Genomic DNA, 23,057 nt, shown 5'->3' with positions numbered 1-23,057 from the left:
CTTAACATGTACTATTCACAGCAGCTTAAGTGCCAATTACCTCAAAAGTGCTTTGGAATTAAAGTATAACATTTGTGTACAGAAACCAAAGATGGCTGCACATACAGTCATTTTTTCTTTCTTCTCATTTTGCACTTGCTAGGCATTCAGCTAAACAATATAGAGTGATTGCTTAGCAGCTTGTGTAAGCTTACCAAAGCTATTGGTTTTCCAGATAATTTATTAGCATAACTCACTGCACTGGTAATTAACTTGTGCTGTATTGTTGCTCAGTAACTCCACTTATCTCTGTCTGCATTTCCTGAAAGCATGCCACTAACAATGTTGAGTGTTTTCTCTCTTGTCACACCATGCACTTTCACTATTTAGACAGCTGTGTAAGTTATACTATATATATAGCAATATATATGTATATGTATAGCAATACTTAGGCTGGAGTCACTGGATTCTCTCTATTAACCTCACTTTGCCCCAATATGGTAGAGTGTCTTTCAGTGTAATCTGCTCAGAGTATTTCATATCTCTACTATCTAAGCCTACACCAGACTTGTGGCTACATTCTGCTAGTGAGTCAGTGGTTTTCCCTCACCATGCCACAGATTGTTCATAGTTGATTTTGCACACCTGACTGGAAGCTGACTAGCAGGCCTGTTGTGTGGTTGAGTGGTTTTCCCCACTATAGTATGCACCGTTAATAGCTGACTCTGTTAGTCATTTAACTGAGGCCTATGGCAATATACAACTTAAATAAATACCTACAAATCATTTGGATGGACATGCAATATGCTTCTTTTCATGTCCTCTTGATTTCAGAACACAGGTTTTTTTCCCTGACACCACAGGTGTTTTTTTTTTAACAGCTAATATGCATCCCTGAGCAGGTCTGCTCTTCCAGATGGATGAAGAGATTTGGCACCCTCAGTCAGGTCTCCCATGCCTGTGGATTTGGCCCCTAAGGCATGTCATCTAGTAATCCAGGAAACACTCCCAGAATGCAAAGGGCTAATGGTACACAGGTCAGGTTTGCCTTTGTATTATGGTGCATGTTAACTTGTTCAATGCTTAATACCCCAAATCCTAACATTTATCCCGAAACTGCAAAACATAAATGAGTCCACTTGTGTTGGACTCCTGTCAGGCCTGATATATTGCAAACCTGTTCAAGATGCTGCCCTGGTAAAGATGTCTCTGACATATAGTGACTTCAGCAATAAGTGTTGTAGAACTGCAAGCTTTGATGCCAAGCTTACCTTCCATGCATTGATGGCCAGATGACTCTGGGATAACCTTGTGATTAAACCCAGGACTTTTGCCCAAAGTCATATCATTCCCATCTCGTAAATGAAATGACTTGCATCCTATTAAGGTCTCAGTACTACAGTACTGGTTGGCGGTAATCCGATCTTCAGATCAGAGTTTCATATGTCACACAAAAATATGAAAAGTAACTATATAAATGCTGCAACACACTGGCTTCCTTAAGGTAAAAGACTCTTGCCCAGACTCTTACCTCTCACTGGATGGGGCACTAAGCAGAGAGTGGGTGCTCCCTTCATTAGCTTGGCACTCAAAAGCTTTTTTGCCAGAGGGAATGAAAAGCATGGTGTCTGTCCTTGCATGCTCTGATTGTTCTGGGACAAGAGGAGAGGCAAAAGTCTTTATTCCCAGAATAGAGGGCCTCCCCCTGGCAAAGCTCATCCCACCTGCTTGGTATTGTTGTTTGGCTGTTTTTAGAGCTGAGGTCCAAACCAGGGGCACTACAAATTCCATATTACTTTTTTCTTCTTTCGATGTGTGCTTCCCAAATGCTTTGTAAAAACTGAGCTCCCCTGAATTTTTTAATAAATCAACTGTTTTCACTTATGACAACCTGGCTTTGATTTAAAGCATAGTGAACACCGTCTGCATCTATGATTGTGTTGATAAAACATATTCTGGTTTTCTTTCACATGAATGAATCTCAAAAAGAAACACACTGTATTTCCATATGGTTTGAAATGTTTTCATTTTCAAGCTTTGCCTCTTTCTCCCTCGCTGTTGAACTCGTGCCAATGAAGGACAGTCAATTTATCAGATGATCGTTTACCTTGTCTCTCCCCCACGTTGCTAGCTTTTGGCTGCTAGATAGTATGATCAGACAGCTCCATTATTTCCATTTGAGGACAGGGAGGCCAAAGGGTATTAAGTGTCTGGCCAGCAAACTGGAAAAAATTAAAATTCAGTGTGAGATCACATAAACTGACTAGAGTTGTACAGTCTCTTAATGCTGATCTCTCTCTATTTAGCTTTTTGACATGTTTTGTCTCATGCAATGCTGTAGCATGTCCTGGCCTTGTTTTGTAAATATCGTAGATTCTGAGCCATGTCAGTCAGATGTGCATTGACCTGTAGAAGGTCTCAGTGTGACAGCTATGTCACAGTTTTCAGAACTGAAAGTCCATCTGCACTTTGGTGAGTTTTACGATCATGTTACCAGGGATGGTTCAAGTCTAGTATCAGGTAAGTGCCTTATTCATTTCAGTATAGAGTCTCTCAGTGAGTTTATATTCACTGATAGCAAAATGGTATAAAGCTAATAAAGGTGATAAATCTGAAAATCAAGATTTAAGCAATAGCACATGAGCAAGGTTTAGGTTATACCATATGATATGCATTTTTCTGCTATAGCAGTGGTAAAAGCAGTTTGACCAAATGTAATTTGTCTTCAAAAAAATTTAGCTTTTTATTACTTGGTTTCAGTGGAACGTACAACTACTAATCATCTACTCAGTAGTGCTAAAAAAATGTTACATTTCTGTGAGGTCTTAAAGGAAAACAAAAAAGGGGCCATGATTGTGCCCTAAGGCACTTCACAGTGGAGAAACTAAAGAAGTTTTCAATCCTATCAAAGAGAGTCAATTTGTTTTACTAACTACTGTGCCACTCTACAGTCGTAGCCCATAAAAGACTGAATAAATAATAAACAATTTTTCTTTTTTCTAATTCAAAGAAAATAAACACAAACACCAAAAAGCAGTTGCAGACAAACATGTCAAAGTTTGCTCAACTGGAACCAGAAGTCATCCAATATCCATCAAAGGCAAAAAAAAAAAAAAAAAAAAAAAAGCAAAAAGTTTTTTTTTTTCAATTATGACAACTGGCCAAATGTAAGCTTCTAAATTCATGTATTGCTGAAATCTTCCAGACTTTTTAAAGATTTAAAATATCTGCCTCAACAAACTAAAATATTTCCTCCGAAAGAGGAAATGGCAAAAAAAATTTGATGTTGTAAAAAAGTGAGATTGTACACCTTTAAAGAAGTATGTAAAGATTTAGCTCCAATTAATATCAAAAATTGACGTAAAAATTCATACACATTACCATGCGTGACTTCATTTTTTAGTTTTGCTTTTCATAAAAGGCCACATTTTAGGCTTTTCATCTACATTGTAAGAGTCTGTAACAAGTACCTTCTTCATACCAAATCCTATCAAAGACTCTATCAGGAATGTAAGCAACTTTCATGTCATCTTCCATTACAAAACATAACTGGCATGTTATTCATATAACATGTAAGCGCACAGGGTTGTGTTTTTTTTTTTGTGAATTAACATCCAAAAGGAATAAAAGTATCTATGTATCTATGTATCTATGTATCTATCTATCTATCTATCTATCTATCTATCTATCTATCTATCTATCTATCTATCTATCTATCTATCTATCCTTACTGGACTTAATCTTTAATATTTTTCTTTTTTTAATTTATTTACAATACACTGGTTTTAGCATTTGATTCTAATCACTGGTTTCCTTCACATCTGATCACCACAGATTAATCACAGCATTGCAATTTCAGTGCTGCCCTTAACAATCCAAGAAGTGAATGTGCATGAGGCCATCTACTGGCAGAGGAAAAACAGTGCATAGATAAATAGCTAATGAACAGCTGATGGAACCTCTTGCAGGACTGAAAATTAACAGCTCCTGCAATGATGCAGGAAGATTGAGGCGAGACTGCTACTTTAGCAACCATTTTTAATAGCTGTGTTTTTACATTTGAATGTTGAGCAGTGTTTCTATTGGACAAAGTGTGTAACTTGCTTGTGATAAGGAAGATCATGGTTCAAGGCACCGAAATTCTGATTGGAATGTGGTGCACTTCCAATTTCAGGCACTACTACTAAATAGAATTTAAAATATTTGATTAATACAAGTGACTCTGGATATGAATGAAATCGTAAATGAGTGTGGGTGTAGGAAGATTTTGAATATATTTTCAACAGGTCTCTGTCTTCACAGTGGATTGTTTATAGGTCTCTGTAAATAACAGTAACATTTTGCAACATCAACAAATTTCTGAAAAAAATAATTGCACATTTTCTTGTGTTTACGTCTTTATTTTCTCTGAATAGAAACTGGAATGTTTAAATTTTTTTTTAGATATTTCAAAAATATTGTGTGTAATGTATAGAACAAACATTCACATTCTCTATGCTTAGTGTGTAATGAGGGTGTAATAGCTGTCCACATTTGGTGTACCATTTAGATCAGGGGTGCCCAATACATTGATAGGTAGTATGGTGGTATGCAGCATAACATTATGGCCACCAAACAGGCAAAATATTATGACCACCTGCCTAATATTGTGTTGGTGTTGGTTTATTGTATTGGGTTTGCTGCCAAAACAGTCCTGACCTGTCGAGCATTAACAGCATTTACTTCTTCAGCGATTCAAACTACAGTTGCTCTTCTGTTAGATCAAACTTGGCGAGCCGGCCGAATCTTTACACTTGCCCATTTTTCCTGCTTCTAACACATCGACACTGAGGACAAAAACACTTGTCGCCTAAAAATCCCACCCACTTTATATATATATATATATATATATATATATATACAGAAAAAATATATTTTGTAATATAGGTAGATCATTATGAATTGGGTATTTTAAAAGTAGCACGCAAGTCGGAAAAAGGTGTGAGCACCCCTGATTTAGACCTTGTATTGGCAAAAATATGAGGTCATCTCAGGCCAAATTATTTATTTTACAAATTATTTTTTCCCTCAAACTTTCTGTGCTGGCATAGTAACAAGGCTGAGAGTTTTATTACAGATTTACTAAGTACACAAAATGTGGTTAACTAGAATGCTTATTCTATACGAAAACTAAGTTTGACTTTAAAATTATTTACAATAAAATACCTTTTTAAAATATACATTATGTATAGGTTTCATTACTGCTTTAAGTTATGTATCTGAAATATAATGTGAATGGGTTTATATGGGACAGCTCACCAATTTAAATGTATTTTACCATTGCAGGGCCTACATATTCTACCAATTGCAGTTTGAACCTCCTCAAACCTAATCCCCTTAATAATACTGATATTACTGTGTAAACTATTTTTGTTTCTGGGTAGCAAGTGACCAAGAAATTGGACTAGGACAATGGTTTTGTGATTTTAATTTTTTGTATACATAAATTCAGGGGAAAAAAACAACATATAAATCAAATTAACAAGTACTTACATTTATGCTGTACTAGTATGACCACAAAATAGGTACAAGTGAAATTTTCTTTTTCTTAAGATTTATGATTATATTGTAAATTGCTTTCACAAAGCAGTCCCCAAAATATAGTCCATTATATCATGGTTGATTCACCTGACTGTGCTACCAATTTCTCCTTGAATATCTGATCCAGGACACCCTTGACTACTGCAACAAAGCTGTTCCAAACAGTTTTCTTATTTGGAGTAATCTAGTAATCTTGGTGAATTCTTTGCACTGATCTTTATCTGTGGTCTGATGAAAACATCGGCTTCGGAAGAAGTTTTAAACGTACCCGCGTGCTGTTGACCCCTTATCTAGAGCTGTGACAAAATGGCCCAATCTGATGTGCAATGGTGGCATTAGCACCTTCTTTGGGTCCATCAATGGTTTACATTTGACACTGTTCCTAATTTGATAGAGTGCTTCGGTGTCCCCACTATCAAAAAAAGAAAACCTAAAAAAAAAAAAGAACCAACTTCTTGAAGAACCATCAGCCATCACCATTTAGGTGATGATGACCTTCTTTCCAGCCATACTCATCATACTGCAAAGTGTCCAAAAACTTTATGTGACTTTATCTGAAAGATGCAGTGTCACCCATTTCATGTCGCCCATGAAAGTCAATCGATTTAAAATTCCAATCAACTGGCCACAAAATCTTTAGCTATTTTCTATACTTTGGTGGTATAAGATTGATGGTGGTATTGGGTTCTCTTCAATCGGAGACCACTCTGTGTAGCTGGGGATTGCTTCACATCAGCAGCCTAAAGGTCCATGAAGTTCCCTTCTGAGTCTAGTTCCTTTCAGGATTTCTTTCTCACACTATCTCAGGAAGTTTTTCCTTGCGACAGTCACCACTGGTTTGTTTATTAGTGATAAACTTACAATTATAGGGAATAAACTTAAAAGGCACTAAACTTGTACATAACTTTAAGACCGCTTTATCTCTGTAAAGCTGCTTTGAGACAATGACCACTGTTAAATGCGGTATACAAATAGAAATTAACTAAAAATAGAAAATAAACTTAAAAAAAAAAAAAAAAGGAAATATACAATGTTTCATGGTTAAATTGACCATGCAGACAAAATGGTTGTTCAAATTAAACCATGAGAATTGACTGCAAAGTTTTCCTCGCGTTCATTTTACTGTATGATTCTGTAATTCCGGGCGCCATTTTTGCTCTCGAGCCCACGTTTATTTCTCAGCAAACTCTGACACCATATCATAACAACACCGTGCATTTCCACGTGCTGCCTGCCGTGTCATTAGAGGCTGAAGTCAGATTAGAGAAGCCGTTCTCTCACTGTGCGCGCGCCACCACCTCAACATGCCCACTCCCGTTACCCGGAAGTAAGCAGAATTCCCAAAGATGGCGGAGCAAGGTCCAATGGCGATAGCTATGCGGCTAAGAAATCAACTACAGAACGTATATAAACTTGATCCTTTACGGAACGAGGTGAGTAAAAGCAAGCTTGTCGGGACGCGGCACAGTCGCTCGTGCACGCGGATCGACCGAGGGCTCACGATCGGATATAAATAGGGCTCGTGCAGCCGCGCACTCGTCCGGACTGCGGGGAGAAGCGACGCGGACTGCGCGAGCATGCAGCGGCTTTGCGCAGGCGTAAGTGTGGATGAATCGAGCGTGCCGTTGTTCACCATCGCGAGGCTGTATTTTTTTTTTTTTTTTTTTTTTTAATACGTCTTTGTTTTTGTTTTGTTTTAATGGAGGAGGGGGCGACTAACATGTGCGCTATAGAAATTAGAATATGGAGATGAAGTCTGAAAAATGTGTCCCTCTGACACGTGCATTTCGCTGTGCGAGGTCGAGAGAACGTGTCCATCCTCGCGACGGGAGAAAAGATTGTTCTGTTAGCTGGTTAGCACGACCGAACAAGTGCATCCATGGGCGTCAAAGCCGCCGCCGCCTCCTCCTCCTTCTCCTCCTCGTGAATTGATTTCGAACTGTATTCGAGGACGAGTAGTACATATCGTCACACTAAAGCTCTCGCATGAAAAGAAATGAATGATTAAAAAAATATTTTTGTAGCTCTTACTCTGGCCTCGGAGCCGGTTCGTGCTGTAGCTTCATCGAAGACGCTTTACTCCGCTGCTTCCCGAGACCGCGGAGGCTGCGCGATGTTCAAGCTTACAACACCACACACCACGAGCCTTACGTTTAATCCTCAACCCCTGGAACGCCCCATTTATAAACAAACGTGCTAAATACCGGTGCAGAATTAGATTTTAATACAAAATTTGTGCTTGATCTTGGTGTTTTGTCATACTTTCACCCCCCCCCCCCATGGCCCGCGCTCCACGTGCAAACGTGTTTCCCTTTAGCTTTGGTTCATGCACGTTTTGCACCCAGTGGTTCCCAAATCTTTAGAGAAAAGTCACTACAATATACTCAAAAAGTCTTAAGAAGTCGCTGGGTGACGTAGTTGGTTTGTTTGCATGAATTAAATCGTTATTTGCATCAAGACCGCAGGTTTTCTGAGGTCACTTAAAATAGGATGACAAATCATTGCTGATTATTGCTGATCATTGCAAATTTGCTTATTTATATTAGTAAAAGGTTGAGAGAGTGCATGCTTTTGAGTGTGTAACAAAAAATATTCAAGCTCTGAGTCGTGTAATTGGAAGGTTTGGTGCTTTTTTCTGCACAGTGTCACTGGAAAAAACATTTCAGAACTTTTTTTAATTCAATAATCTATAGTGTGTGCTTTATCATTTTACTTTGCAATGATTTGTGCAGCTCGAGTTCTTGCAATTTGATTTATTTATTTTTTTCCTCGTACCGTTTACACCTGTCTCTCCTGCCGCAAAACAACTTCTCCCTCTTGCAAGGAGTCGTGGGCATTATCAGTGGTCCACAGATCTTTGCTTCCAAAATCTTCTGGAAATAACAGACCACTCGGTGACCTTTTGAGATATTTAAATTCAACATACTATGATTTGGAAAGCGCTATTTGTAATGTTGGACATTATTTAGGAACATGTACTCTAGGTCCGAATATATGACATTTCTTATTTTACATGCCATAATTATGTACAAATGTGGGCACAGTGGTCATTGATCAGCCACATGCTGCTATGCAATGCACAGGCTGACATCTCAATGTAAATGTAGTAACTGTTTCAATGTAATGAACACACTAATGGTGTGATACAATGAAATATCAGTTAAAAAATATTAGCTGAAATTATGAACATCCTTGAAACACTGCTGTGAAATTAGTGGAATTGACTCGTAATTCTTTTGAATGCTTGTAAATTTAGCCCAGAGTAGTGTGTAGGTGGGGCAAGCAATGGTGGTCAGGGATTGGTCACCGGAAACAATGATCATCTGATTGATGAGCTTTTAATAACATTGGCTCACGCAAGCGCAACTCAGTCAGCCTTTACACACTGGTGGTGAGTCGACAAAGCCTGCTGCCTATAACTCGTTAGCAGCTGTTATGTGAGCTGGAAAGCATATGGAGTGTAGAACAGAAGCTACTGTGTTCTTAGCAATTCCCTAGATTTGTTGCTAGGCTCTTTATAATATATATATATGTATAAATATTTAGTTGTTGAAAGCAAAATTGACATTGTGTTTTCAGTTCTAATCCTACTTCTATACAGCATGTTCATTTGAATGGGCTTTGTTTCTCTAGTATCTCATTAGATTTTTATTTAACAGGAAGAAGTGAAGATAAAAATCAAGGACCTGAATGAACACATTGTGTGCTACCTGTGCGCAGGATATTTCATCGATGCCACGACTATTACCGAGTGTCTTCACACCTGTAAGTTCCTTTGCATGCGACCCTGGGGGGACAATACTTGTAATAGTTTTAAACATGTTCTACCAGTCTTTTAAATCCTTGCTTGCAATCAGAGCTCTCTGGCTTTACCTCTGTTCCTACACATTATCTAATCAAAAGTTACCAACATGGTTTGTTTTACTTTAAAACACACATTTTAACTCATCAATAGCTGATAATTAACTGATTTATTGAATATGGGGTTTGGGGAACATGTGCAGGCAGAGTTTCTCCAGAACAAGGGGACATGTTCAATGGGGGTTATGGGTTGATAGAAGCTGTCACCAGTCAGATTTATGTTCTAGAATTTGTAGCCTGTCCTACATTGTTGGCGGTGCACTCCGAACTGAAATGCAACAACAAACATTAGTCCACATTACAGACTTTTCTACACGTTTCAAACTATTTCCTGCTTTTGGTGTTGCCAGTTATTTTCATTGAAAGGCAGAAAAAGCACAGTGAGCAACAATATACATATTTAGACACCTTTTTTTTGTTTGTTTGTTTTGTTATTTAATATATTTCCTGTGCATATAAAATTTACAGCATATGCATGCTTTTATTTAGAAATAAAATTCAAAATAGTCTCATACAAATAGACACAATATTACAAATATATTTATTATGGTTACATAAAATGTAAGTCAAATCACTTGGCACTTATAATATTGCCCTTGGCACTTGACACCTATAATATAAAAGGCATTGTGTTTACTGTAGTTTGGATAATAATTGGCAGTCATGGTGATGGTGAAGGAAAGGTTTAGCTTAAACATCGGTTATAAAATTAATTGAATGAATCATAGAACAACTAATTATTTTCGGACACATTCTCAGATTAACAATAAGGAACATAAGAGAGAAACTAGCAGAGCGATAAGCAATACACTGCATTTAGCGCTGACTGCATTTGAACAGAAAGATTTTGACACAGTCATGATTCCTCTTTTAATGTCTAGAGGAAAAAAAAAGGATCATGTGTATGATCACCATACCCACAGTGAAACCGAAGGTGGAAGCATCTTAATATGTAGCAACTTTGTTTAGCACACGGCACTATACGTTATTAAAGGAAACATGACTTGAGTGAATGAATTTAATGTCATCAGTCAAAAATCTGTGGAAAGGACAACTCAAAAAGGCCAGGCATAATCTAGTCAGTCTTCACGTTTGAATTCCACTGAGGATGTAAAATTGAGTCTATCAGTGGGACACTTGTAACCTTGAAATTGAAGATGATTTGCCAAGAGAAATTCGCTTCTAACTTGAGAAAGCTTGAATTGAATATACTTTAAATATACAATAAGTGTATATGTTAAAAACATTTTTTTTGTTTCTGTTTATAAGTATCTACTTTTGCCTGCTTATAAGTACAGTAATCCCCGTTTATCGCGGTGGTTACGGTCCGAAACCGCCCACGATAAACGAACGATAACTCAAAAATGCTATTTTACGTATACAGTACTGTACTGTATTACCATTTGACTTAATTTTATATTTAATAATGATATTTTTATTGATAGATTGCATTATTTCAAAATAAAACGCCATAAAAACAATTCCCTATAAGTTTTATGGTCTATGGTGCTATCCGTGAGAGACCAGGAAAAAAACCGAATTAGTCATGTGGCAAATGCAATTCCGCGATAAACCGGGGGAGCGAGATTCGAACCGCAGTAAAGCGGGGGATTACTGTATACATTTTGTGTCTAGATGTATATTAAATTACCAAAAGTGGCCCAATAGTCCATTGCTGTATGTGGATTAAGCATAAACACTTAATAAAGGAAAAACTTAAATAATTGTATCTATATATCCTAGGGCATATTGTAATCTTTATTTGGTTGATATTATCAATAAATTATGATGGTGTGCTGTTATAGCAAAATAATTAACAATAAGGCATGTGATGCTGTTAGAAAAGAATCAGCTTCAGAGTGCTCATGCATGTCCAGCAATGATTTTTCTATTATACCACAGTATTGTGTCAGCAATTGCAATTTTTAATTGATGAAAGTATTGATATATCCCACTTTTCAACATTTAGAGTTACATGTGTTCTTGCTGCTCTGTTTAGTTGTTGTCACCTGCCTTAAAAAAATACATCTCTTCATATTACCAAGAGTCAAGCAAGCGAAAGGCAGTCTGTCTTGTGGTCGGTGAACTTGTTGACACTGGTGACTCAATATTAATGCAGCAGTGTGTGTGGGTTTCTGTGTTGATTAAGGCATGCTTAATCAGTTTATTTATTCAAACCGAATTCAGCAGCTTTGTAGTAGAAATTGTGATTTGTGACACTGTTTTGTTTGACTGTTCTAATATTACCATTTTCTATTATTCTTGTCTTTTCTCTCTAGTCTGCAAGAGTTGCATTGTAAAATACCTCCAAACCAGCAAATATTGTCCAATGTGTAACATCAAAATTCATGAAACACAGCCTTTGCTAAATCTTAAGCTGGATAGAGTAATGCAAGATATAGTTTACAAACTTGTTCCAGGTCTACAGGAAAGTAAGTGCCCCTTAATCTGCATTAGAACAATGTTAGTTTTGCAATAACAAATGCCTACAATATTTTAAGTTTTTTTTTCTTTTTCATTTTTTTTTTTTTAAGGTGAAGACAAGAGAATCAGGGAATTTTATCAGTCAAGAGGTCTTGAGCGCATTATACAACCGTTAGGGGATGGTAAGCACAAACATTTTAAAGCTTTATGTAAAACAGTTGTTTTGGCTGACAAAAAAAGATGCTGTGTGCCAGTGATTTTTCCTTATTGCCTTTAGCCTGATCCAGTCTTTCACTTAGACGTAACATCTTCAGAGCCTAAATTAGGCACAATGGCAAACTGCTTTGCACTTATACTCAATTTATTTTATTATTATTTTTTTTTTTACATATGTTTACATTTTTTTCTTAACTTCTGTATGAGCCGAACATTAACACAAGCTTACATTATGTGTATGTTGGAAAACAAATGGTTGCAAGTAATTGGAAGAATTTGAGGAAATGTTTATAAAAAAAGAGGTGCTTTGGTGAAAATGAAATACAGTGGTACCTTGACCTACGAGTTTAATTTGTTACGTGGACGAGCTCGTATCTCAATTTGCTCGCACATCAAATCAATTTTCCTCATTGAAAATACTTAAAATGGCATTAATCCGTTCCAACCCTCAAAATGACACCCCGTTTTTATGTTTCATGTTATTAAATAAGGAAAATACATTTCTAAATAACAAATAATTTATAAAAACATAATAGAAGGAGAATGTAAAGATATAATAAGGTTTTATTCAGTGTATTTACCTTGGAGATGAGACGACTTGAGCTAACGAAAACGCAGGTGGGCGGGGGGGTCGTTAGAGGCGATAAGCGGAGGGAAAACTCGTTTTTACCATCACTACTGTACACTACGTATCCCTAAACTTTTATTTTTTACTTTTTCTTCTTTGCTTATCTTAATTTTCGTCCCAATCTTCGCTTTCTGGCTTCGCTACGCCATCTAGCAGTGGCGTCTCGAGCTCGTTTTGCAAAAAATTTACCGCTCGTACCTCGGAAAACTCGTACATTAATGCACTCGTAGGTCAAGGTACCACTGTACAATTCTTTCATTTGATTGTTTGAATCAGTTTTGTTTTTATTTTCAGTGTTTTCCAGCATTTTCTATATGAATTTTAGGTTGTACAGATATGGCGTAAAGAAAAATCACCTATGGCACCTTTAAATGTGACATTTTTACAGTTGCAAGGCAGCACTAGATTTTGTTTCTATATGAAGGGGAAAAAAAATGATATAAAATATCACAGATGTTTTCTGTTTGTTTCTACTAGACTCATTACCAGATAATACAGGATTACCATACACCAGCTTCGATCACTCTAAAGCCCATTTCTACAGATATGATGAACAGGTCTCGCTATGTCTGGAGAGACAAAGGTAAGTTTCAGTCTTGCTCAGGAAAAAAAAACGTGTAAAGAGTGTGATGTGCGAATTCACAATTAAGCTTTCGTGTCGGTTTACTCTGAAGTCCTCATCTGTAGCAGTTGTCATTTGTAGACAATAGCAGTAGTTCTACTGTTATGGGTGTGATGTTTGTAGTGTGTGAGTATGATAAATGAGTTGTTTAGCATAATACGCTTAGCATGAATGCTACAATTTCAGTATATTGTAATATGAGCACATGAATGGGACATATTTGATGTGAACCAACTAAAATGAGAATTTGGAATATAATAAGAAAACAATTCCCTTCCTACAACCTCAGCTTTTATTACTGACCTGGTGTTTGATTTGTCTGAATGTACTTACAAGTATTAAAATTTATATGGTTCTAAAAAAGGGTAGTGGTTTAGTACTATGGCCTGTGGTTATGCTTAATATCAGCATGGGTGTGATTCGATGAAGGTGCGAGTGCTGTCAGTAATCACAGCCCATATTCAGTATCGTTTCATGGTTGCGGTGGAAATATTGCTTTTATATAATAGTTCAATAAACAATAAAATAAATATAGAGTTATTAGTGTAATTTCTGATGCAATATAGACAAATGTTACAAACGGGTAATTTTTGGATCCCAAAGAAGCCACAATTACTTCATAGCTAGCTAACTCACATTGATTTGGAGTTCCTGTTAAAAGAGCTTCAGTTGAAATTGTTGTCTTATCATACTAATAATATGCGTTTATATTTTTAACTCTGTTACATTTCTGAAAAATATAATTGGCCATGTCCGGTGATCTTATAGCTCACACTAGGTTACTGGTCATTGTGGTGAACCACAGACAAGCGGCATGATGCACCCAGTAAAGCGTCCAGTTAGGAGAAAGATTAAACTTTAGGAACGCTGCTTAACCAATCAAATTAGGGAACTGAAACTTACTGCTGTATAATTTAGGGCTGCATCTAATGATATTTTGATAATCGATTAATCTGACGACCCCCACCCCTAAATAATCAACCGGATTTAAAAAGAAAATCTATATATTTTTTTAAAGTATATGCCTTGCTTATTATAACAATATAAAATCATAACTCAAGGTATTTATGTATAAAAGTGTACTTTAAAAATGGTGAAGCCCCATATATTTAATTTTCGGACTATTAAACGCACCCAAATATAAGCCGCACGCACTGAATTTGACACAGATTTTTTTTTTTTTACATAAATAAGCCGCACCTGTCTATAAGCCGCAGGTGTCTACACTGAAACTAATGAACTTTAAACAGGCTTTAATGAAAGACAGTGTCTGTTACACGACATGTATCTAAACAGTAGCCTACCAAGAAAGTCATTGTTCACTGTCTTCCTCCTTCCTTTCACAACAAATTCTCTCGAGAGTTTATCTTTTGGCATCGTCGTGCGTTTAAAAATCACCATCTGTGAATCTTTTCTTCCGATGCCGTGCAGCTCAGAACACAGGTGAAGTGTGTGTTTTCATGCCTGGTTGTTTTCAGCGTGACGAATGATTCGCATTCCCTGTCGACAGTCCGAGTGAGCGGCAGGTCAAACGTCAGAGGAACATCATCCATATTTATGATGTGGTGCGGCCCGATTCAGTGGGAGCGCATCTGATTTTAATATAAAGAGTTTCATTGGTTCACCTGAACCCGTTCGGCAACTTCATTGGTCTAATGTTATGGGGTTCAGTTTTTTGGCTTAAAGCTTGTGAAACCGGGAAAAACCCAGGAAAAATACATAAATTAGCTCCTTCGATGTTTAAGCCGTGGGGTTCAAAGCGTGGGAAAAACGTAGCGGCTTATAGTCCGGAAAATATGGTAATATAAAATGCTCCCATGCCTTGAATGACTTGGGATGCACACCTTTTCCTGCTGCCGGTTGACCTGTACTCTCCGCCATTATACAAGTGGCTGTGTTATCTTGCCGTCACGCTAACCCTTAATTTGAGCAGCGCAACTAATCGTTAACGGCTTACGTTGTCAACAAATTTCATTATCAATTATTATCGATTTTATCGTTTAGTTGTAGCAGCCCTAGGACTATTAATATTTTTTAAAAATTTTGACTAAACTGGCCACCAGGTTATTACGAAATATTCACTGCACTGTGCAGTGCCTGTTAGAACCTTCCTAAAGTGGCAGCAATTCAAGAACAGCGATATACTCTTGATTTTGGGCAAAAAAAATTGCATGAATATTAAATTTTAAAGTTCCTTTAAGTAGAAATTCCTGCTTTGTGTCCACATTTATGGACATGGCAGCATATTAGAAGTGGCATGTTCACAGAGCATGCGCCATTGTTGGGGGCTGTTTTTTAGTGGTAAAGCAATCAAAGCTATTTCCCCAAAGTCTTGTATGGTTTACACTGAAATGTACACACTTGGCAGCTGTTATGTGATACTTCAATGTCAAAAATAGATTAGTAATTAGTAAATGTATTCATAGCTGAATTCCCTTATTAGTCATCACTACTGTTACTGTATGAGTCAGCTTTGTAGCTGCAAAATAGCAGTTAAAATTTACTCTGTATTAGTAAGTCATGCAAGATTGTATTCAAGAAAAAGTGTGTGTGTGTGTGTGTGTGTGTGTGTGTGTGTGTGTGTGTGTGTGTGTGTGTAAAAAGGGGTGTAACAGTACACATATTAAATTCTTTTGGAATAGTGCTTTCAGTTCGTTACGCACGTGTACGAAACGCAATCCTTTTTATGTGCGGAACATATTTGATAAACTTAAAATCATAAACAACAATGCCAAGGGTCTAAAAAGAAACTAGTGAGGTTACTTACTCTGTACCAGGAAAAAGAATTTGTTTTGCGCATGCATGAAAATGCTAAAGAATTCATAGCGTTAGCTGCTAACCAGGATTCTTTAGCGTTTTATGTCCAACGTCCAATTTCTTTTAAAAGGACAAAATCCTGACAATTCCACATATCGAGGGATGAATGAATAAAGGACGGAAGGAATGAAGACATTTGTTAAAGTATGCTGAAATAAGTAAACCTGTTAAGATGATATCTTTAGAAAATTAAATATTAAATGTAAAATACACACTTACATACACATCTGTATTACCCAAATGGGGTCTAACAAATGTAAAATATTTATTTTCCTTTCATTTAATCCATTTAATTTGTGCCAATTTAATCGATTAATCAATATAAAAGTTTATTACATTCATTTGGTTTATTCTATTTTATTTAAAAAAATGTAAACTGTTGATGTTAAAAAATCATATTTTATATATGTATATTAAACATTTATACGTTAATATAAAAACGACAAGCAATTTTAAGTTTTTTATTTCCCCTTACCGTACCTTAACCTTAACCGTGAGGTACGTACCAAACTGACTTTTTGTGTACTGATACATCCCTAATATACATATTGTGTGTGTGTGTGTGTGTGTGTGTGTGTGTGTGTGTGTGTGTGTGTGTGTGTGTGTGTGTGTGTGTGTGTGTGTGTGTGTGTGTGTGTGTGTGTGTGTGATATATACACACACACACACACACGTAATATGACAGTAAATGAGGAATATCTGCTTTAGATATATAAAATATCTGCTTTATACAATATAAAAATGTTGGGTCTCCTCACTTTTCCAGCCGTTGCATTGGATGTCGTTATATACAGTAGCATAAAAAACAGTTTCAGCCTCACAATCCCCTTATACACAAAGCTTGCTTCATGAAGATATCAATTACTTGGGTAGCATTTACAGTTCAGGTTGAGTGACCTGCTATAGCTCTTTGACCTCAACCCTATTGAGCACTTGTGAATTGGGTGTATTGAAATGATAACTGCACCCCAGTCTCACTGCATCAGTATCTGACCTTATTAACACCCTTGTGGCTGAATGAGCACAAAGCTTCACCACACTCCAACATCTAGTGGAACATCTTCACAGACGTGTGGCGGTTATTATAACAATAAATGAAAGTAATTGTGGAATGAGATGTTTAAAACAGCACAGGAGTCTATTGGTCAGGTGTCTAAAAAATGTTTGCTCATATACTGTATATTAGAGAGAGACACTAAATTGTTCTCATAGGGTTTTTTTGAGAGATTGCATATGGGAAGCACGTTTCTCCTAAGTGTCTTTTATTTGCTTTGTTTACTCGTTATTAAGGCATTAAAGAACAGCTGGAACAAAATCAGGAATGCTTCAAAAAAGAGATGCACAATGTTATTGTTAGTTTGCTACATGTGCTTTTAAAACCTTTAAAGCTTTCACAGGCATGTTATTTACTTATTTATCTATTACGTAATATAACCACAGCTACAAGTCTCTTTGCATTTGTGGCAATTTAAAAGTTTTAATGTATCAAACCAGAGCATGATGTATGCAAATAACTGCTTGTAAAAATATGTCTTTAGAAACAGTGTTATAGTTTTGCTAGTAAAATCACAAATGTATGCACTGTATTTTTGTTTTCAAATAATCAGGTTCGTGGGCTTGTTATCTGACATGCATTTGAACTTGTGCAATTTTACCATTTTGTCGTTGCAGTTCATCGTTATCTGGAAAAGACAAAAATAAATTAACATTACAGGTAAGGCACGAAGAACTGGATAGAAATAGGTTTGTCTGTTTATGTCTTCGTTAATTTTTGGATTTTAAACATTGTGAATAGGCATTTGTAGTTATATATGTACATCAATTTCATCATGTCTCTCAATGTTAATAGCCAAGTTCCTTTGTAAAGTCCGTTCATGATTCATGTTTGTTCATGATTCTGGTGAAAAAACATTTTATCTATCTATGATGAAAGGTGAAACTGATGCTGTGGTGAAAAAATGCACAATATTACCTGTTTGTTTCCTGTGACAAATCTGTATGAAACTAAATTGATAATGCGTATGGGGTTTGCTCACATGCGGAAGTAATAGAGTTTTTGGTCTACAGCCGTGGCCAAATGTTTTTGAGAATGACCAATGTAAATGTGAGTCTGCCCCTTATGATGGCAATTTAAATTAGGGCTGCTGCTATCGATTATTTTAGTAATGAAGTACTCTACCTATTATTCCATGGATTAATCAAGTATTTGGATAAGAACTTTTTCTTAATTGAAGAGCAATACTAAATATACGAGAAAAAATAAGACGGGTCTCTTAAAAGGAACAAGTTTCCTTTATTAAAAAAAAATACCTTTTGATTGCTGAAATTGCATACAAGAATGTCTGTGAAAACTGATCCAATTTAGTGCATTGAATTTCCATATTACATCACAATACAAATACGCTACCTTTAGATTCACTTTTAAACGTAGGGTTGCTTCACAGTCAAGGGAGTGGGCTCACTCTCAATTTTGCCTGTGAACAGCCATGAATAATGAATGGTACAAAAACATCCTCCGAGAGCCCCTTCTCCCAACCATCCAAGAACAGTTTGGTGATGCTTTTCCAGCATGATGGAGCACCTTGTTATAATGCAAAAGTAATAAATAAGTGGCTCTGGGAACAAAACATTGAAATTTTGGGTCCATGGCCAGGAAAACTCCCCAGAACTTAATCTCACTGAGAACTTGTGGTCAATCCCCAAGAGGTGGGTGGACAAACAAAAACCCACACATTTTTGACAAACTTCAAGCATTGATTATGAAAGAATGGGCTTTCATCAGTCAGGATGTGACCCAGAAGTAAATTGACAGCATGCCAGGGTGAATTGTAGAGGTCTTGAAAAACACTAAATATTGACTTTTTGCATAAACTTAATCTATTTGTCAATAAAAGCCTTTGAATCTTAAAAAAAATGCTTATAATTATACTTCAGTATACCATAGTAACAGCTGACAAAAGGATCTAAAAACACTGATGCAGCAGACTTTGTGAAAATGTACATTTGTGTCATTCTCAGAACCCTTTGGCCACAGCTGTACAGTGATGGGACTTTTAGTATACGGTGGAACCCCGGTGTACGAGATTAATTACCCGCTCGTGTTCCCATATGCTCGTACTCGCATTCATTTTTTTCCATAAGAATTAATGTAAAAGTAATTCATCCGTTCCCAGACCTCAGGCGATCCCTTATTTCACCGCCTTAAAAATGTTCTATGCCTAATTTAACACACAAATATACTTGTAACAAAGTATAAACATTAAGTATTAAATGATAAAGAAATAAATAACTTTTTGTTCTTTATGATTGTACTTACTGTTGAACTGGACAAGTTGCAGATGATCTCGTGTGCGTACTTTTCGACAATTTCTCTCTTTTTCAATGGTTATTCTATTTGGTGCTACACTTCTTGGGACCCATGATGCTTATAACTTATAGTTAAATAAAACTAAAAACACTATAAAAAGAGACAAAAAGCACAATATTCACACACGAGAATGACGAAAACGCACTCAGGACAATGAGCATGAGCAACCAAACGCGTCAAAAGAAATGCAGGTCTTCCCGAAATATGCTCGTACTCCTACAAAGATTTTTACTAGTAAAACCACTCGTACACCGATATTCTCGTACGACAAGGCACTCGTACACTGGGGTTCCACTGTATATGGTCAGTGTTTCCCTCGCTACTCCACAATCATTGCATTGTCCACTCAAATAGGAGAGAAATCCTTTTAAAAACTTTTTCTTCTTACATCTTTGTCATTGTGAGTTCTTGTGGCATGAGAGTCCTCTGGGCAAGTGCTGTTAGCAGGATTCAGAGCTGCGTTTTTATTCTAAAATTGTTTAGGACTAAAGCAAGTAGTTTTAAAATCAGTAATTTAGGTAAAACTCACCACCACCAGAAGCTGACCTGTTGTTTTTTTGTGATTGAGAAACCTAAATGTCCTCTCTTTTTTCCACAGCAGAAGTTTGTGCGCTGCTCAGTCCGAGCTGAAGTCAGACATCTGCGCAAAGTTCTATGCCATCGACTCAACGTAGAAAGGCATCAGGTTTGTCTCTTAATTTATTATCTTTATTCAAATAGCCTTGGTTACATATTATGTTAATCGCCACTGTTGAACGAGTGCCTCAGTATCTTGCTGGCGGTTACAGTTGTATATTTTTTCTCTATTGTCTTTGTGAATTACGAGCTGACAGCACAGCTAAAGGCAGATACAGAGCACTTGCCTTACAGCATCACAGAAATGCTTTAGGCAACCTAAATGACAGCACGCGAGTGTTAGCCTATCGGTCATGTTTTTACACACCGAGCGTTTCTTAGCATTAGCGAAAGCAGTAGTGGTGCAACAGTGATAATAATCAGAGATATCAAACAGCACAGTTTCCCAACCACCCAGCAGGAAGTGGTAAACACCATGCAGCTTTTTTGCAGATGGTTGGCTTTATTAATTGATGGATTCGCAAAGTGAAATGAGTGCAGTACAGAAAAAAATAGGAGCTTTCTCTTTTTAAGCCTCTTTTAAAAATCGTTCCACCATTTCCTGTTAGTTCCAGTTCAATTATTGTATAACAGAATAAATCTTGCACTTCAGGACTATTTTTATGCAACTTTTCTGTAAATGAATATATGATACAGCAGAGAAAAGGGACTGTAAATACTTTATATACTGCATTAACACTTGCATTTCGTAGTATCAATTATAATAATAATGATTATTAACGCAATGTATATAAAATGCACAAATCAGGCATAGCTTATTAGAGCACTCAGATATTCTAGTACAGGGATCCACAACCACCAGGCCACGGACCAGTACCGGGGCCTTGGATCATTTGGTACCAGGCCGCAAAGAAAACTTCTTTTAAACTTTTGTTTAAAAAAAAAAAAAAAAACCCACTCCCACTGATTCTGTATCATTAACATTTTCATTATATATGTAACAATTAAATTATTAATTCAGTCATATAATATGTATAAAAGTAATACACACACACACACACACACACACACACACACAGACTCTCTCTCAGTACTTGCATCTTGTATCACCTTTTTTTACCACACTGTCTTTTGTGTTCTCATTGTGTTAGGTCCAGATGCTTTTTAATAATGAATCTCTACCTGATCACATGACCATGAAGCGTCTCTGGCTGTCGCACTGGTTTGGAAAGGTACTGTCATCTAAATCTACGTTACATTTCGAAGGCATTTTAATTTAGAAATTAAGCTACTTTTTCTACTCACTATGTATTTATACAATATTTAAAGTGAGAGACGAAGAATCAATGTTTTAACTTTACATTTGTTGGTGCCATTTTCATCTCAACCCAATGTCTTGTTTGGTCTTGAGTATATAAACAAGTTATAATATGATATATGATATCGATTAAACAGTGTGGACAGTGTAGTTGCTTCTGTAGTTTTACGGCTCATGTTATGTCTTTGTGCTTAGTAGTCTAAATATTTCTTTTTTTTTTCCGCTTCCTTTTAGGCTCAACCACTGGTTCTTCATTATGCAATTAAGGACAAGAGAGCAAGATAGGATAGTATAATAATATCTACTGGTGTAAATATTTTGTAACACATTCTATTTTAATAGGTTTTTCTCTGCATATATATACTTATTTTTGTTTTGTATTTTTGAAAAAAATAAATGTAAGTGTAAAAAAAATTGCTGTCTAAGTCTTTTTTTTAATCATTTTAATTCTTATGTAAATGTTTCCATTTGTAATGTTTAACTGATAAAAAAGCAAAATTGTAGCTGGGGGAGAACAAATAAGAGGCGTTGCGATTCTGAATATGAACACACGAGGGCGGCATTGTCACGTGCTTCAGAAAACACGACGCAGCGCAAAGTCCCACGTTTCCATTACTTTAAACAGTTAATTCTAGTCTGTAGAGTTTGAGATTTAATGGCACGTTAGAGACCTGTTTTTTCTGTAGCACGTAAGACTATAATGCTTTATGTGGGATTTATATGACTTGTATTAGTTGTGACAATTTAAAACTAGTAAAAAGATTTGAAGAATAATAATTAAAACTTCCTGTCGCATGTAAATTCCTTTTTTTTTTCTTTGCCAAAATTACATAAAAAAGGAATTATGTTTGTTTATTTATGATTTTTTTTATTATTATTTTTTAGCAGGTATTTCTCAGGAAACTTTGAGTGGATCCCAGTTTGGATTTGAAAATTAGATTTACAATTTCAGATTTCGATTGATTTATTTTTCAACCTTCTTTGTCTTTAATATATGTCTTATAAAGTTGTCATATATATTTTTTATTTGAAATAATAAATTATTTATTATTATGATTATTTATTTTATTTGTTATATTTTATTGTGTACAACGACAAATAACGCGTTTGAGCAGATCTAAAAAAAATAATACTTTAAATAATAATATTATTATCGTAGTTGTAAATATGAACATTTTGTATCATTTTTAATTCTTACAAATTATTACATTTATACAATAGCGTGTAATTGTTAGGGTCTGTCGTAGAATAGTTTATACCGAGATTGTCCCGTTAATTTCCAATCAGCTTTGTATAAACACACACACACACACACACACACACACACACACACACACACACACACACACACACACACACACACACACACACACACACACACACAAAATGAACACACCAGTCAGAGTAAACACATATTGCGGGACAGTTTGCGCTTGGATTTGGATTTGCGTGTGTATATATATATATATATATATATATATATATATATATATATATATATATATATATATATATATATATATATATATATATACACACACACACAGATTTATTAAGATATCGCAAAAGAAAGAACCATAGCTGCTAGATACTTTTCCCTTCGCCGCAGTGCGGACTCGTTTCTGGCCGCTTTGGTCTTCTCCCCTCCCGGCCATGCGCTCCCAAACAT

At 36.2% G+C, this 23,057-nt stretch overlaps 1 protein-coding gene across 3 annotated transcripts; it reads left to right on the top strand.

Annotated features, from left to right (window-relative positions):
* Positions 1-6,771: 6,771 nt before the first annotated feature.
* Positions 6,772-21,797, top strand: pcgf1 (polycomb group ring finger 1). Of its 3 annotated transcripts, none has more exons than XM_083561662.1 (9): positions 6,772-6,992; positions 9,219-9,324; positions 11,700-11,852; positions 11,955-12,026; positions 13,166-13,271; positions 17,799-17,841; positions 20,096-20,179; positions 21,222-21,302; positions 21,623-21,765. In XM_083561662.1, the coding sequence occupies exons 1-9, from the start codon at positions 6,906-6,908 to the stop codon at positions 21,671-21,673; spliced, it is 783 nt and encodes a 260-aa protein (XP_083417788.1). In that variant the 5' UTR covers positions 6,772-6,905; the 3' UTR covers positions 21,674-21,765. The 3 variants fall into 3 exon arrangements, with proteins under 3 accessions (XP_083417788.1, XP_083417787.1, XP_083417789.1); XM_083561661.1 differs by having other exon boundaries at positions 6,775-6,992; positions 20,093-20,179; positions 21,623-21,797; XM_083561663.1 differs by lacking the exon at positions 6,772-6,992 and adding an exon at positions 6,999-7,157 and having other exon boundaries at positions 20,093-20,179; positions 21,623-21,764.
* The last annotated feature ends 1,260 nt before the right edge of the window (positions 21,798-23,057 follow it).

Source organism: Silurus aristotelis, assembly GCF_946808225.1.
Source record: "Silurus aristotelis genome assembly, chromosome: 14".
In the NCBI taxonomy this organism is placed as follows: Eukaryota; Metazoa; Chordata; class Actinopteri; order Siluriformes; family Siluridae; genus Silurus; species Silurus aristotelis.
The sequence above is the reverse complement of the archived record's forward strand: the minus strand, read 5'-3'. Positions and strand labels throughout refer to the sequence as shown.